The sequence below is a fragment of the Canis lupus genome, chromosome 5, assembly GCF_011100685.1.
Source record: "Canis lupus familiaris isolate Mischka breed German Shepherd chromosome 5, alternate assembly UU_Cfam_GSD_1.0, whole genome shotgun sequence".
NCBI classification, from domain to species: Eukaryota; Metazoa; Chordata; class Mammalia; order Carnivora; family Canidae; genus Canis; species Canis lupus.
Window position 1 is genome coordinate 62,364,372 of NC_049226.1, and position 17,351 is coordinate 62,381,722.

A 17,351-nucleotide genomic window follows, 5' to 3' on the forward strand; every position below is an offset into this window, starting at 1 on the left:
CACTCTAGCACTAATGGATTATATCTTGTTTGCACGTGCAACATAAGCAACCCTCAGGCTGAGTGCGCTGAGCTAGGACAGAACCACAAGGTCCACTGCTGTATGCCAGCTTTTAAGGGTTAAGAAGGTATCATATTAGAATGCACATCATGCTGGGATCAAGAAGAGGATCTTGGCAAAGCAGGAGGAAAAAGAAAATGTTAATCTGATCTTACTGCTAACACAAAACCAATGCAATGCAACCAAGAACTCAAACAGTATATCATCCACTAAGTGGACTTCCTCTGAAGTTACTGATAATACCCCAGGGCAGGGCCAAGACTTACATTTTCATGAAAGTTAAAATGATGCTGAGTTTATTTTAAAAATTTAAATGCATGAATAATTAGCATGTAAAACTCTCCTACCAAATCCCCCAAGTCAAGCTACCTTTGGGTGCAGGCTTTGCACAGATGGATTAACACACACAACATCCCCAACCTGCACAGTGATAAGGATGCCTGTGAGGGCAGGCTCAGAGCTTGGACAATGAGTGTTTGGCTACATGGGAGAAGTCCCTCACTTACGGAATTCACTGGAGGGGGGTCTGGAGGGCGTGCTGACGGGTGTGGATGCAGTGCGAGTCTTGATCCTCCTGAACACGGCCTGCCTGCGGTGCCTACGATGGGCCCTGGAGCTGGCTGCTTCGGGGGTTTTCTTCCAGTAGTAATAGAAGGTGATCAGCTCCCCCTGCAGGAGAGAAGGGCTGATGGTGATGGAAACGCTCAGAGGGGCTTGCTTCTCCTTGTCCCCACAGCACGCCAGCTCTCTTCTGCCAGGAGCAGAAGCTGGTTCCTAACAGCAGTGCTAGAGATGAGCACAAAGGGCAGTCATGAGAGGAACAGGGCTTGCTCGAGACATACCCGTGAGCCGCCCACTAACTGGATGAAGGGGCTTGCCTCCTCAGTCCAGCAGAGTAGAATTTCTAGGTATCAAGAACATTCGTTCATTCCACAAGTATCTGCTGAGCACCCACCATGTGCTACCATGGAAGTACACCAATGAACAATCAAAAAGAAGGAAAATCTGTGTGTGTGCACAGATGTTTTCTTCACAGCATTCACTGAAATCATACAGGTGTGATTATCCAGACTACTTCAGAAAGAAGTAAATGAAACAACTTAGACGGTGGGGAACTGGGGTTAGGAAAAACAGAGACCCCCAAACCCAGGAAAACTGCTCCACAGCCTCTACCCCAATCTCTGAGTGCCCACATTGGGACAAGTTGGTACAGCATCATGAAGGTGAAGACTGGGGCTTGACAGATGAAGATCCTGGGGGACAAACACAGAGGTTCTGATGCAAAGGGGAAGTTCCACAGTTACAAGGCCAACCTTCACAGGAGAAGGAGCTATTCTTTTCATGGCCCAGCAGAAAGGAAAGCAAGAAATCCTCAAAAAACAAAAACAAAAACAAAACAAAAACAAAAACAAAAGCAAAAACAAAAAACAAAAAACAAAAAAAAAACAGCAAGGGGGGTTATGAGCCCCAGGGAAACTGTTAAAAAGGGGCAATTCTGGGGTGCCTAGGTGGCTCAGTCAGTTGAGCATCTGACTCTTGATTCTGGCTCAGGGTTGTGGGATCCAGCTCTGTGATGGGCTCTGAGCTCAGCAGGGAGTCTGCTTGAGAGTCTCTCCCTATGCATCATTCCTACGTGCACACGTGTGCTCACACACACACACACACTCTCTCTCTCTCAAACAACAACAAAAAAAACCCTTAAAAATAAGAAAGAGGCACTTTTGCTACCCTCCTACTCTGGCCCTGGAGCTCAGTAGGCACAGCATACATGCCAACAGGTGAATGACATGTTCAGCTAATCCTGGTTGACCCAAGACAAATTTCTTAAGAAACATCCCAAGATAAAGTTTCTTTACCTGGAATTAAAAAAAAAAAGGGAGGGGGGAGAGTGCAGAGAAAGCACCTACTTCACATTGATCTTCTCGAACTGAATCAACCTTGTGGACAATCAATTAACATGGCTGAGTACAGTCCTGGGAAGCCACCCTGTGGGCAACTCACACCCCAAGGTGGGAGCCACTTGGCCAGAGCATCACACAGCCTCATGAATGGAGGAGCCAAGAGAGAAACAAAGATTTTGTTCTTCAGTGACCTCAGATCTGGCCAGTGCTGGGAAGCTCAAGTGGCCAGAGGGGTTCCACCAAAACACACGTCAGAAAGCAGTGCCCCCAGAACAAGGAGAAGTGAGTTTGGAGAGAAGTGGACAGATGTTCAGTGGGGAAGTAGCTTCTGCAAAGCAGATGTACTTGTGTGTTGAGTGCTCACTATTCAGAGTTGGATTCTATGCCTGTACGTTTTCTAAGAAGGGGGACCACAGCTGTCGTCAGATCCTTAAAGGTACCTATGATTCAAGAGGAGCTTCTGACCAGCTTCCATGAGCCTATAGCATGTATCTCTTGGAACTGTGACTATGTTTTAGTCTTTCCAAGTGCCACTTAACAAAATGCTAGTGACTGCCAATATTTAACAGATGAAGCATGACTCCAGGCCAAGGAGGCCAGAAGCCAGGCACCAAGAACGAGTACATGCAAGTCTGCAAGTTCACCCCACCCTTTTCAGTTCCATGAGACAGTAACTGAATGGTAAGGGAAAATGTAGGAAATGCCCTTAGATTTTGAGCTGTTTGTCTATCACATGTTATTCTACAGATGTAGGCTACAATTGACCTATAGCCTGCACTTGTGGTGACTGAGCCCCTAGGTCATGATCCAAAAACCTCCTGGCTCCAGCCTCTTTACTTCCTATTTTCCTGACTTGGAAAGTTACTTTTCTGTACTGATCTTTTGGTGTTGGCTGGCTAGAGGGAACAAACTCATAAATCCACTAGGGGATTAAGAGACCTGTGCTGATATAAAACTGATCTGACTCTGGTTTTCCTATGAGAAAATATGGAACAGAAGCCAAGGCAAGTTCACTGTCACCCTTCAATACTTTGTCAGAGTGACATGCTCTATCAGTTCAAAAGGACAACCAGTGCAGCAAATCATGGCCCAATCCCAAAGCTAGAAGGAAAAATGTGAAGCCCCAAAGCGGTACCCTTCCACTGCCTCCTCTAGCTAAAGTCATTTTAGGGGCCAGCAGATGAAGAGGTCTGGGATGTAAGAGGAAACACGAAGCTACAGGAGACAGAAGGAATAAAAAATGGGAGAGAAAATGAGATGGGAAGGTGCTACCAGTGTCTCTGTTCAAACCTCCACCTGATCGGATGGCTGTTAGAAAGCAGCCATCCCATGGGATGCCTAGGTGGTTCAGTGATTGGGCGTCTGCCTTTGGCTCAGGGCGTGATCCCGGTCCCGGGGACCAAGTCCAACATTGGGTTCCCTATGGGGAGCCTGCTTCTCCCTCAGCCTGTGTCTCTGCTTCTCTCTCTGTGTCTCTCATGAATAAATAAATAAAATCAAAAGAAAAGAAAAAGAAAAAGAAAAAGAAAAGAAAAAAGAAAGAGAGAGGCCACCCTGACATCTCTATGCTGCGTTGGTCTGTGGCACAGTATTGACTTATGCAGTTACAAGGGACTGGGGATGAGGGGCACTGACACCCTCCACCACTTGCAGTTAAAGATCCAGGTACAACTTCTGACTCCCCTAAAACTTAATCGTCTACTGTCAACCAGAAACCTTATCAATGACATAAATAGTTGATTAATACACATTGTGCATGTTATATGTATTACTTATGGTACTCTTACAATAAACTAAAGAAAATGTTACTAATAAAATCATAAAGAGGAAAAATATATATATATACAGTCCTGGACTACCCTGGGGAAAAAAAAATCTGCTATATTGTAAGTGAACCTGAGCTGTTTTAACCTGTGTTAAGGTCAAATGTATTTCTATTTCCCAAATATGAATGCTTGAGTTTCAAATGGTTTTAAAAGATGGCATAACTCATAGATTAAAACAGGAGAAGCCAGAGTTCAATGAGGCTATGGTACTGGCCCAGTATCAGACACCAGACAGAAAAAGGCTCAGTTAAAAAAAGCCCAGGTTCCCAACCTTAACTTCCACTCCTGAACTGCGTATTCCTCAAGAATGTGAGAAAATCAGGACATGACATAGAAACTTAATATTGAAATAAACAGCGACTTTTTGTCAACACTTAAGAAATGATAGCTTTTAGGGTAGCCTGGGTGGCTCAGTTGGTTAAATATCTGCCTTTTGCTCAGGTCATGCTCCCGGGGTCCTGGGATCGAGTCCAATGTTGGGCTCCCTTCTAAGTGGGGAGTCTGTTTCTCCCTCTCCCTCTGAACCTGCCCGCCTCCCCGCAACTCCTGTGTGTATGTGCTCTCTCAAATAAACAAATAAAATCCTTAAAAAAAAAAAAAAAAAGGAGACAAAGAAATAGTAGCTTTTAAACAAGGAAAAGGAGTCCAGAACAGATTCTATTGTCTGAGTACCAAGAATCAAACAACCAAGCCAGAAGGAGTCTCCACTAGAAGTCTATAAATTAGTTCAGAAAATCAAAATATAAATTTCAGATTTCAGGAAGATAGGGTAGGGACTAGAACTCTCGTACACTGCCAGTGGGAATATAAAATGGTTCAACTAACTTTGTAAAACTTTGGCAGTTCTTACAAAGCTAAACAAACATTTACTGTATGACCGAACAATTGATCCCACTCCTAGGTGTTTACTCAAAAGAAATAAGAACATATGCTCCTGCAAAGACTTTTACAGATGCTCAAAGAAACTTTACTCTTCATAGCCAAAAGCTGGAAACAATCCAAACTCCCTTCAACAGGAGAATGAATAAGTATTACTGCGCACCCATTTACTAGATACTACGTGGCAATAAAAAGGCACAAGCTACTGATCGACTTGACAACATGGATGAATCTCAAAACATCACATTGAATGTGAGTAGCCAGATAAAAAGAGTACAGACGGTATGATTCTATTCTAGAAAAGGCAAGTCTATAATCACAAAAAGTAAATGAGTGATTGTCTAGTCTGGAAGACAAGGAAGTAGAGAACTACCTATGAAAGAACATGAGGAAACCTTTGGGGTGAAGGGAATATCTTATGAATCGACTGTGGTGTTGTTTGCATGGAGGTACAGTTGTCAAACTTATGGAGCTGTGCCCTAGCTGCACTTACAGAGGGTGTACCTTTACGGTATAAATGGTACACATGCCAATTACACATCAATGAGGTTGAACCTGACTTAAAAAAAAAAAAAAAATCCAGGCCAGGTTTTATTAGCTGCCTCTCAACCACTGTCTATGGAGGGATTAAACACTGGAATGGTGCGAATCTAGGAGGATTAGAAACAGCATACTGGTGACTGCATGGGTGGCTAGGTCTTGAGCGCAAACAAAAGAACATGTCGGGAAAAGCTTTGGTTCTACAAATAGGCAATGAGGCAGCCAGCGGCCTCACCAGGAATAAAGTCAATTGAACTTTAATCAAACATGCATAGTGTGTGCTGCAGAGACCCGCTGCACATAAATTCAGGGAACAAAAGCTGTTGCAGAAATCAATAGCTTGCTGAAACATTAACACAGGCAATCATTGATCAAAAGGCAGCTCCACAAAGGCAGCCTTGCAAATTAGCTCCTGCTTCTGCTTGCAAGCACACACAGAGGCATCGCTGTGGACATGAATGGTCGGAGCCGATCGTTTTGTTCCCGGTGCTCTCACCCACCTCACAACAAGGCCTCCCAGTCAGCGTACCTCACATCTCTGTGCTGTAATTGCACACAGCACGAGCAAGTGACTAAACTGGGTTACTGCCTGGGCAAAAAAGGAAAGGAGAGGGGGTGAAGTCCTCTCCAATCGATAGCACTATGGGCTGCAGTGCTTGCTGAGAGAGGTGCTTAAAGCCAGTAGTCTATATTTAGCAGATTTTCTCTCTCCCCCAATTATTTGCCTTTTCTTTGGTGTAAGGGGTTGGGGGTGCACTGGATTTTCCCAACGGGTCATATGCAGAAAGCCACTAGCAATAAGGGATCTGCTCCTGGATTTGAGCACCAGCTTTCCTCCCTGAGGCAGGATCTCTGCACAGCAGGTCTTCTCTGCAGGCAAACGACTCAGGGGTACAGAACCAGGCCCCATTAGGTTTCTCTGATTTTCAAACAAAATGAAAACACGAGTTGGCGAGTGCCTGGCACAGAAGCAGGAGAGAGTTATATGGTGTTCAGGGCTGTGCTCTATCTGGGTGGGTGGGGGCTGAGAGGAGAGACTGAGAGAGAGAGTCAGGTTAACAAAAGGGTCCAGGCACCAGCAGACAGCTCAATCACAGCTACTCCTTTAATACAGAAGCTTCCTGGACTTGCCACTCAGAATTAACAGAAGGACTGGCTCCTCCTCCACTGTCACCATTGTACTTCTGTGCCTCCTCAGGTTAGACTATGAGTCCATCAAGCTCATTCAACGCAAAACGTCAGGGTAACCTCCATCCATGCCCACTGCCCCAGACCATCTGAACTGAAGCAACTAGGGGAGGGGATGCTTGGGACTGTTTACTACTACTGGTAGCTTTCAGGTATAAACTCATTTCAGGTAAGTTCTGCTGGTATGTCTGGGCCCAGTTCTGCTTCACCTTGGGAGAACAACAGACTGGCGACATGTTCCAGGGCCCAGGGTAAGCATCCCACTCTGTGTGTGTGTGTGTGTGTGTGTGTGTGTGTGTGTGTGTGTGTGTGTGTGTGTAAGAGCCGAAGCAGGGTCGGGGCCTAGAGGTGGGAGTTCACAGCCCAGCCCAGGAGACAACCTGACTAGGTCTCCTTCCTGTCTTACTAGAAGGTTAATTTACCTGCAGCCACTTGGAGAGCTAAAACAATCCCCACAAACATGAGTGCTATTTAATTTCCTCCAGCAAATTCCTCCTCCAGCACTTCCTCCTGCAGTGCTAAAGGAGGGGAACCTGTAACCTGTCCTGCCTGATTAAAAAGTATTTACACACACACACACACACACACACACACACACACACAATTATATAATATTTTTAAAGAAAAATAAGCTACATGTCTTCTAAGGGCCCCTGGGAAGGAAGGCACTGATGAGACAAGAAGGCACTGTATACACTGTAGGTCTCAACGGCTCACTTGGTGGGCATGGCTATCTCACTGTCCTGCTCTCCTGCCCTGAGCACAGTAGCAAGTCCCCCACTCCCTGGGTTCTCTGATACCTCAGCCCGGCAAGAAGCAGCTCTCTGGGAGGCCACTGTGGAGGCAGGAAAAGGTAGGCAATTATTTTTGTCCCAAGGTGGAAACATAAGGGTACACCTAGGACTGAGTTCCAATTTCTGTGATTATAACATACCGTTACTGCCACAACTATGCAAAGAAGTCGTGACATCCCAGGGTGAGGGTGGTGATGCGGGGGTGGTACGTGGCAGAAAAGGAGGTCCAGAGACCCCAGATGTAGACCACAGGGCACCTGCAAGCTGCCATCTACTATTAGGCCAAGGAAGGCCTCAGTCTTCTGGAAATAACCCTCTTTTCACACACTCCTTTCATTCAATTCAGTGTACAGAGTTGTGCTCCATTATCTTCCATTCTCACAGTGGTTCTGTGCCGCAGAAAAAAAGGGGGAACAACTGCTAGCCTTACAGTTATGTCAAGGAAGGCCATGAGAAACCAGTCCTTGGTCCCTGCATAGAGGGGCAGGGAGGACCTAGGAAACAGTTCCAGAAGGTTTCCAGTAGAAGCCACCCACAAATACTTCCTCCACTGGGGAGGGGGAACTGCTACTCACTACTTCTTCTGCACCAAAGCTTCAACAGGCATCCTCTGGAGCCAAGCACCACTTACTGTAAAAGGGGCAGCAGGGAAGGTTGGAGGGGGTGGAGGGGAGGCCTGGAAGCTGCACATGGATAATGGCATTAGAAACAGAGCTGCTCTCTGAAACTACCTTGCAGGCCCCTCAAGCCCACCTGCCACTGTCAGCTGATGTGATGGGACAGGACCCTCCATGTAGCAGAGCTGATATATGCACACCTTTGCACACAGCTGACATACAGCACTGCAGGGGTTAGGAAGTAAGCATTTAGGAGAAATTACTCTAATTCTTTAAGCCCCATTATTAACTGTTCTGATGCTAAATATTTTACCCTGAACAAGAAGAGAGAGTATACTATCTTCCACCCAATGCCTTTTTCTGCATGCCCAGGTACAATTGGTTAGAATCAGTGGGAATCCCTGGGTGGCACAGTGGTTTGGCGCCTGCCTTTGGCCCAGGGTGCGATCCTGGAGACCCAGGATCGAATCCCACATCGGACTCCTGGTGCATGGAGCCTGCTTCTCCCTCTGCCTGTGTCTCTGCCTCTCTCTCTCTGTGACTATCATAAAAAAAAAAAAAAAAAAAAAAAAAAAGAATCAGGGTGTTGTTTCTCCACAAAAGCTCTGTCTGAAGGATGCCCTTCAGTTACCATCCGGCCCCTTCTTTGGGGGCCCAGGTACAGAGGAGTGAGTGCCACTTGTTGAAGGGAATGAAGAAATCTAAAGCTCCTCTCCTCCCTGCTTTACCTTTCCTCCCTCCCTTCCTTCCTCTCTTTTCTTTTTTTAAAGGTGTGTTTTTCCAGAGAGAAGTTCCAGCAAGCAATGAATAGTTACAAAACAGGTCCCAAACCCAGGAGGGGTAGGAAGGAGAAGGAAACATGGCACAAAGCTGCTCCTTAGACTTCATTCCCCAACCCAGGGCCCCAACAGTGGTCAAGGCCCTAGGGGAATGTGGCTCTGGCTCTGGGAGCGGGTCCGGGAAAGCCTGCATGGGCCACATCCCCTGGGAAGCACTCTAACCAAAGGGCTGTGACCTTGCAGCTGAGTTTGGCCCCTCTGGCATCCATGACCACCTCTGCCCGGGAATTATAGCTGCATTTCTTGGCAAAAACTACCAACTCAAGGGTAGTGAGGCAAGTCAGTAAAATTTCCTGGCACAGACTCCTATGCAAGTCATTCTTTCCTTTCACTCCCTGAGGATTCAAGGGCTGGAGCTGACAACTGTTGCAAACATCTGAGGTGAGAAGCTGGGCACTGGGCTGAACCATCAGCTATGTTTAGGAGCAGCCACCTTTACAGATCTTTTTCCAGCAGGCAACTGGTTGTCTTCCAGCATCGACTCTGGTAATTAAAGTAGTGCTCTCCTGGGCTCCTTCTTTTGTTAACCAACCGAATCCCCTAATCCCTAAAGGAGCCCTGACACTGTCAGACTGCTCTGCTGCTAATTGTTAAATACCAACTCTGTGGTCTCAGAGTGCATCTGACAGAATGATGATCTGCTTGAAGCCACATGGCCGAATCATACCTTCTGCATGTGAGAGGCTACAAGGGCACCTATCTAACATGTCTGACAGTGAGGAGGCAGCCTGTTTCTGGGCAACGCAACCTCTCCTTCCCACCTCCAGGTCCTCTTCTGCAGAAAGGAGAAAGGGAAGGGAAAGGGAGGAAGATGATGATTCTGGAAATGCATAAAGGTCTCCTGGGTTTAATAGGTTGTAAAGAAAAGGCCACACTATGACACTCCTAGAGAGGTCCCAGAACCTGGCACTCCCCCAACATCTTTTTAAAACATCCTAGTTGAGGGGACACCTGGGTGGTTTTGGCTCAGGTCATGATCTCCAGGTCATAATATTGAGCCCCACATTGGGCTCTGCACTTGGTGAGTCTCTCTCCCTCTCTGCACCCCCATACCTGCTCACATTCTCTCTCAAATAAATGAATAAATCTTTTTTTTTTAAATCCTAGTTGAGCAGGTTAAAGAAATTTTTTTTTTTTAAATAATGATTACTGCTATTCGTACACTGTGGAAAAACTAAAACAGGGTTTTTTTTTGTTTGTTTTTGTTTTTTTGCCAAAATTGTAATGAGATTTCCTAAACTATATGTTGTTTTAGTTGTTGACCTCAGCCACTTATGGATTCTACCTCTGATCCCACACCACCACTCAAACATCCAGACTTGAGGTCGTAGGCTGCCCTGTCCTTTCCCACAAAGACATGCTCAGCCTTCCCAAAGCCCAGCTCTGACCTTGTCACTCCCCTCTCCAAATCAATAAGGCTCCTCAAGGCCAACAGAACAAAGACCCAGTTAATTTGCTGCCTCTCCCAGGCCTCTCCCTCTGTCTGCACAAGACCCTTCTACTTCATTCCCTAACTGTCACAGCCCTTGGCTTATGCCAAACACGATGGCCAGTTTGTTGCCCCTCAGTGCTTCCCTTCTGCTTGCGGGCTGCAGCCCCGCGGCCCCACAAACCCCTCACCACTGTCTCCTCACTGGATCTATGTCCTTAGACCTTAGACCTGTGGCTCAGGTCATCACAGATGCTGCCAACTTCTCCTAGAAGCCTTACTTACCCTTCAACCCAACCTCCAAGGTCATCAAGGTGTCTGCATACCTATACTTTTCTACACTTGCCTCTTTCCTGGTATACTCAGGCTCTCTTTTGGACCATAACCATGAATGAACCTGTCCAATGCCCCAAGCCTGTGTCTACTTCTTTTGCAAGTACCCTAAAGGTTTAGGACAATGTCGTAAATATGAGTATTCAGTAAACATTTGATGGAATGAGTATTTCCTGAGCATTAAAATTCACCTAAAATTAATTCTAAAAAATTAACTTCTGAGAAATAGATAACCAGATTACTGATTTTTTATTTTTTAAAGTACGGTCATCAAGAATAACTGCTTCCTGGGGGCACCTGAGTGGCTCAGTCTGTTAAGCCTCTGCCTTCGGCTCAGGTTGTGATCTTGGGGTCTTGAGATGGAGTCCCACTTTGGGCTCCTGGCTACTCAAGTGGTAGTGTGCTTCTCTCTCTTTGCCCCTCCCCTTGGCTTGTATGCTCTTGCTCTCTCTCACAAATAAATAAATGAAATCTTTAAAAAAAATAACTGCTTTCTGATCTCACCAGTATTTCATAAATGACATTTTATCTCTAAAAAAGGAGAAAAAATACACAATATCTAGGTAAGAAGGGTTCCTTAATTTGACATCAAATGTTATGAAAAATGATTACACTGTTCTTATTTTTGTTTCATTTTCCAGGGGCCAGTGGAGACGTAATCCATGGTGGGCTAACAAGAGAGGGAGGGGGGCTGAGGAATCCAATGCCGCCACTTCCTCGTTGAGCAGACTTATGAACCAACCATCACCTTTCACTGGGTTGTGAAAGCTACAATGATGAGAGCTAAGCACTATAAACAATTGTCTTCCATACCTTAATACATTTAATCTTCATAGCTACCCTAGTAAATAAATATCTTCATTATCCTTGGCTTTACAAATGAGAAATCAAGGAACAGGAAGATGAAGTCATGTATTCAAGCTCACACAACTTCAAGCAGTAGCCCCAGGGGTTTGGTACCAGATCCTATGCTCTTAACCATTCTGCTATGAATTGAGGGGAAATATGTGCATTTTTTTTAAGCCAGAGGCTCAAATTTGGGTTATCTTTCATTCACAAAGTATCTTAAACCTCTTCCATGGACCTTGAATAGTTTAGACAGAAGAGCAAAAAAGGGCACTGTGCATCCCTGTAACAATGGGTGGCCAGTCCTCTCCCCTTAGGGTGGAGCCAGCCCCCCCATGCCACACCCAAATGTGGCCGAAGCAAGGGTACCAGGTTCAGAAACACACTTGGGAGGCACAAGTGCACAATCAGAATTACACACAAGCCTAGACAAATGTGTTCTGCTTCCTGCACCAAGAACAAACTCCAAAGACTACATCGGACAGACCCTGGGAGCTCACAGCCATGAGCACCCCCTCACAACCTGCTTGCCATGCCTCAAGCCATCCAATGGCTTATGCTATGGGGGAATCCCCCTGGGCCACTTTTGGCTCCAGGCTACATATGTTGAAGAGATGTGCCACGCAAGACTCTTGACCTGAGAAGGTTGAGGGTCTGATCCGGTGGAGGCCCTCAGGAAATGAAGAAATGACTTCTGAACATGCTACAAAGCATTTTTCCAAATTACCTTCAGCAGGAAGCATCTCTTTAAAACGGTGGCTTCTCGGGATCCCTGGGTGGCGCAGCGGTTTGGCGCCTGCCTTTGGCCCAGGGCGCGATCCTGGAGACCCAGGATCGAATCCCATGTCAGGCTCCCGGTGCATGGAGCCTGCTTCTCCCTCTGCCTGTGTCTCTGCCTCTCTCTCTCTCTCTCTGTGTGACTATCATAAATAAATAAAAATTAAAAAAAATAAATAAATAAAACGGTGGCTTCTCAAAGTGTGCTCAAAACTATGAGGATGACTCGAGGGCCACAGGGTGGATCTCCTGTACCTCCTCTTATTGCCACCTCTTCCAGCAACTCCACTAAAAAACCTATCAATCGAGCAACACATAGAAGATTCTTTCATTTAACCAAAAATAACAACAATAAAAAATAAATGACAGATATGGAAATGACGTGTTTGAAGACAGAGGTCACAGCCATCACAAATCCTTCTAGAGCTCAGCCTGGAACAAAGGGCCCTGCCCTCACATGGGGGCGGCACTAGCCTATGGCATAGAAGCCTGGGCAGTCCTGAAGCAGCTGCAAGCCTGGTCTTCGCTTAATGTGGGACCCACTCAGGGGCCTTAGTCTCTGATTTTACTGAGCTGCTGAAGACGACATTTGAAGTACAATTATGCCAACACTGGGAATCTTGTGTTCTCTGTAGGGCCCCCAAACAACTAAGAATTCACTTGCTGAAATCAGTTTTCTTTCCTATAAGCTGAATACTTCGTTATTTCCTGAATTCATTTTATTGGAGTTCAGCAACAGGGCAAGTGGGATTTCACCGCCTTCGGTTCTATTACCACATCACCCTTCTTAATGTTTTCTTGTTCCTGTAACAAAACCACAATTCTACCAGCAAAGGGGGAGAAGAGAAGAGAGGAAAACAGAAAACCATAAAACTGTTAAAAGTGCTATTCTCCATCTCGTAAACATTTTTCTATTTATCAGCCTTTCATTATATGTGCAATATTATTATCCCTGCACAGTATCAAAGTGACATCGTCAGGGTCACCCTATAAAATATACATTGGCAATGTAACATTTAATGACGGGAACAGGACAAAAGATGAAGGATGAGAGAGGGTGGCATGCTGCAGGATGTTTTAAAGGGATCATCAGTTATATCTGTGCATTTCCCGAGGTGATAATTGAATGACAGCGGCTGGAGGGAAATCCATTTTTGAGCTCAGAATGGACAGTTAGGAGAAAAATGTTTTTGTATTGGGAGCATGTAATGACTGCCAGGAAATGAGAACAGCTACTCCAGCAACATTGCTTCTTCTATTTTATGGTTTTTATGGACGCACAGCAAATTATCAAGTACAATCCATTTCTGCAAGTTGAATTTAAAATAAAAGGCTTCCTCATTATAAAGAAAGGAGGGAAAGGATATTTAATTTTGTCATTGAATCACATCTGTTTAATAAAAAGAGCAGAAGCAAAGATCACCCTTCAAAGCACACAGACACAATTACAATTCCACACCCTTCTTAAATGCAGACCTGAAACATGTCCTCTCTTTTGCCCAAATTTTGGATTTAACCTAAGGCAAAGATTTTAGAAAAATCCAGACAGGCTTGCAAACCCAATCTGTGCTCATGTCTTCCACATATGGCTAGTAGTTATTTCGTAGTGGCTTTTAGTAGGAAAGACCTCCAGGAAGGAGGGTGAGGGGGCAACAGCTGCCTTCACAGAAGCCGTTAAGGGCTGAGTTGTGTGTCTCTCCCCTCCCCTCAAATCACAGGCTCAAGTCCTAATGCCCCCAGCACCTCAGAATGTGACAAGGTGAAAAATTCAATGAGGTCATGAGGGTAGTCCTAATCCCATCTGACTGGTGTCCTTACAAGAAGAGGAAATTTAGAACACATGGGCACATAGAGGAGATGGTATGAAGACACAGAGAAGAAACCAACCCTGCTGACACCTCCATCCTCAGCTTTTAGCTCCCAGAACTGTGAAAGAATAAATTTCTATTCTTTAAACCCCACAGCTTGGGGTCCACTGGTAGTACAGCCCTAGTAGACAAATACACAAGCCTAAGGACAGGGCTTCACAGACAGATTGTAGGAAGGAGGTGCAGAGGTGGTAATGCCCACCAAAAACTCCTCCAGGCTTTGACAAGAGACTACAAAGCTGGTTGCCAGCAGCGGACAGGGTATGGTGCTCCCTGCGTGCTCCATGTGTCCTTAAAAGGTCACACTTGAACATCAGCCAACTCTAACAAAAAGTTGCACAAAGGGAGGGACACTGACAGATGAGCTCTGTATTCTTAGTACTCAAACCTGAGATCCCAGAAACAACTCTAAAAAGTCAACAAACTTTTCATTAATTCAACAGCTTTAAAAAGCTTGAGTTTCCAGTTGCAGGAAGCCTCAGAAACTGGCCTTTATCCAGTTCTGCTTCACTTTCCAAAAGAAGTCAAAACCCTTTGCAGTGAAGGAAAATATAAGGGTAGAGATTCCTCTGTGAGGCGATGCTTCAGACTTGGGCCTGCGCCCAAAGAGCCCTACTGTGCTGACAGAGGAGCCCACGTCAGGGCACAGAGCAGGATTCCCAAAGAGATATCCTTCAGGGGCCTGCTCCTACAAAAGCTGCTCTGCCATCTGCCAGGGCCTTGGTAGCCTCCACCTCCTACTGCATTTACCTTTGGAAAAGGAACTGGGGGCTTTCCCATGTGTACTACCTTCTGGCTTGGTGCAGGCTCTTGGAACATCGCTCCTCTGGTTGCTGCTAGCTCACGCCACCAACACTACTACACATCTACTGCACTCCTCCTAGCCACCTGTTAGGGCACCTAGTCTATATGCCATCTCATATATACTATCTTTGCTGACCCCAGAGAGCAAGTTTCTTATGAGCCTCTCTCCGTGAATACCATGTCTCTCTTGCTTAGCTGTGACCCTTTCATGGCTCCTAGGTCACTGAATGGGAAAATAGTAATTTACATCTACTCCTCGATCCCCTACTTCTCCTTTTCCCAATTGGACTCTAAACTGCATGTGAACAGGGATGCACTCACCCTACAGTCTGTATCCCCAGCAATAATTAGCATAGTGGTTGGCATGAAAGAGGTGCTCAATAAACGCTCAGTGATTTGTAATGAGCTATATCACAGACATATACATATCAGTATTACACTTTAACGAGGAACATGCAAAACAAAAAAGTCACCAGTGTTCATAAAAACTATATATTCTCAATTTTAGAAATAAGAAATTTGGTGATCTTTCATTGAAGGTTTTCAAACTTGGGATAAACATGAGCAAGATGGGAAACTAGTTATGAGGACTTAAACTCAGGATTATTAAGTTACAGGACTTTGTGTATTACAGGACTTTGTGTATTAAAGTAAAACAAAACACAACCCCAAGAGAGTTCTTCAACCCATTTGTTAGGATAACTCAAAAATGAAAATGATTTTCCTGTCCCAAGGGATATTCAAGTGTGAAATGAGAACAAGCGTCCCATGGGTGGTGCTGCTTTATGTGCAAACCGATGCATACTCAGAATCCCTCATGTGAGGAGCCACATAAGCTTTGGCCTGACACTGGCCCAGGGGCTCAGCCTTAACTTGAATTAACAAAGGTATCAGCTGATACCTATACCCTGGCCCAAATGAACATTCTGATGGATACTAAAATGGTAACTTCCATTTTTTAAAGGCTGGCTGTTTCCTTGTTTCATGATGTGAGAATGTTTTGGGCCTATCTTAAGTGCACTGAGGAAGATGGTTATAATTAAATCTTCCTCTCAGAGCTAGTGAAAACAGGCCCCAAATTCTGTCTCAGCAGAAAATGAGTACCACACTCCTTTAGGGTGCTCAGGCACACACAGGCTTCCTACAGGCATATACGAAGAGGCCCTGGGATTACACTTTCAAATTAGAAGTCCTGATACAGTCTTAAGAAAACAAAACGGGGCAGCCCAGGTGGCTCAGTGGTTTAGCGCCACCTTCAGCCCAGGGCCTGATCCTGGAGACCGGGGTCGAGTCCCACATCGGGCTCCCTGCATGGAGCCTGCTTCTCCTTCTGCCTGTGAATCTGTCTCTGTCTCTGTCTCTTTCTGTGACTCTCATGAATAAATAAATATTAAAAAAAAAAAAAGAAAGAAAACAAAACTAAAATGGAACAGCCTGCTGGGCTATGGTCTAAAGCACCAGTGGTGGCAAATCATGGCCCATGAAAGTGCCTATGCTTACACCAGCTTGGCTGTAATGATCCTAGGTCCACCTCTATGCCCACAACTATCCCAATGTCAGTAGAACAGGGTGACACACAAAGCTCCCTCCATGTGGATTTAAAAAAAAAAAAATCACTTTCCATTTTAGGCCTTGGCTTTAAAGGCCTTTTGGTTAATTTTGGTCCAATGGTACATGTGTGTATGTGCACGTGGCGGAGGGTGGGAGAGAACAGGCTCTTGAGGAAGAAAAGAGGAGGGGAAACAACAGTTATTGGCTGTCTAGCCTTTCTCATCTGGAATTCCTCACTTGAACAACAGAAACTCACAATGAGAAAGGCAGCCACTGGTTATGCCACTTGGACAGTTTACCTAACCCCTCTTGGCCTCTGCTTCTTCATCTTAAAAACAGAGAAAAATAATAGCATCCACTCACAGAATTGTGATATTAAGAAGAGCTGATACACCCAGTACAGTGGCTGGCATACTGTAAAAAAAAAATCATAAATGTTGACGTTTATGATTACTTGATCTATGACACTGGAACAAACCAAAAGCCCACAGTGGTGGTGGCTGGCTGCAATGCTGCCTCTTTTGCCCGACTGGAAAATAACTGCATCCCAAGCCACAAAAAAAATCTCCCAAGCAGGAGAAAGCAAACAAACTCAATATTCCTAGAAATAGCAAATGCATTAAATATTTTAAAACTCTGGTTCAAAATGCAGAATTAAGCCGAACTGGGCGAAAAGAATACAATTATATTTAAAAAGAAGAAGGATCTGAACAGTTCAAATGCTTACACTGGCCTCAGGGATGAACTGGCTGTATCTCTGGGTTGGCTACATCCATCCCTGGGAGTGACAAACACGCAGTTAAGCCTTGGCAATGCCATAAGCAGGGTGGCCAAAGGAGACCTACACATCCCAGGTCAGCTACAAACATCTGCTACAAATAACTGTTTCTCATCTGTATCTATTAACCTATGTTCAGCATAAACCAAAACACCTATAATGAGCCAGAATCTACTTCTGGAGTCTGATAGGACAACACATAAGGCTTTTCCCACCTGCATCCCTATTTCTGTACTGAATTCTTTCCAGTCTTCCACCTACTAGCTATGTGTCTATAGGAAAGTCAACTAACCTCTCTAAGACTCTATTTTCTCCTTGTGT

At 45.2% G+C, this 17,351-nt stretch overlaps 1 protein-coding gene across 7 annotated transcripts in view; it reads right to left on the bottom strand.

Moving 5' to 3' along the window:
* The window catches only part of RERE (arginine-glutamic acid dipeptide repeats), a 409,781-nt gene that overhangs the window by 11,711 nt on the left and 380,719 nt on the right, over positions 1–17,351 (bottom strand). For all 7 annotated transcript variants that reach the window (XM_038537878.1, XM_038537881.1, XM_038537876.1 and 4 more), the window contains one exon: positions 567–729. In XM_038537878.1, the coding sequence (XP_038393806.1) occupies positions 567–729 (163 nt within the window). The remainder of the gene's footprint in view (positions 1–566; positions 730–17,351) is intronic.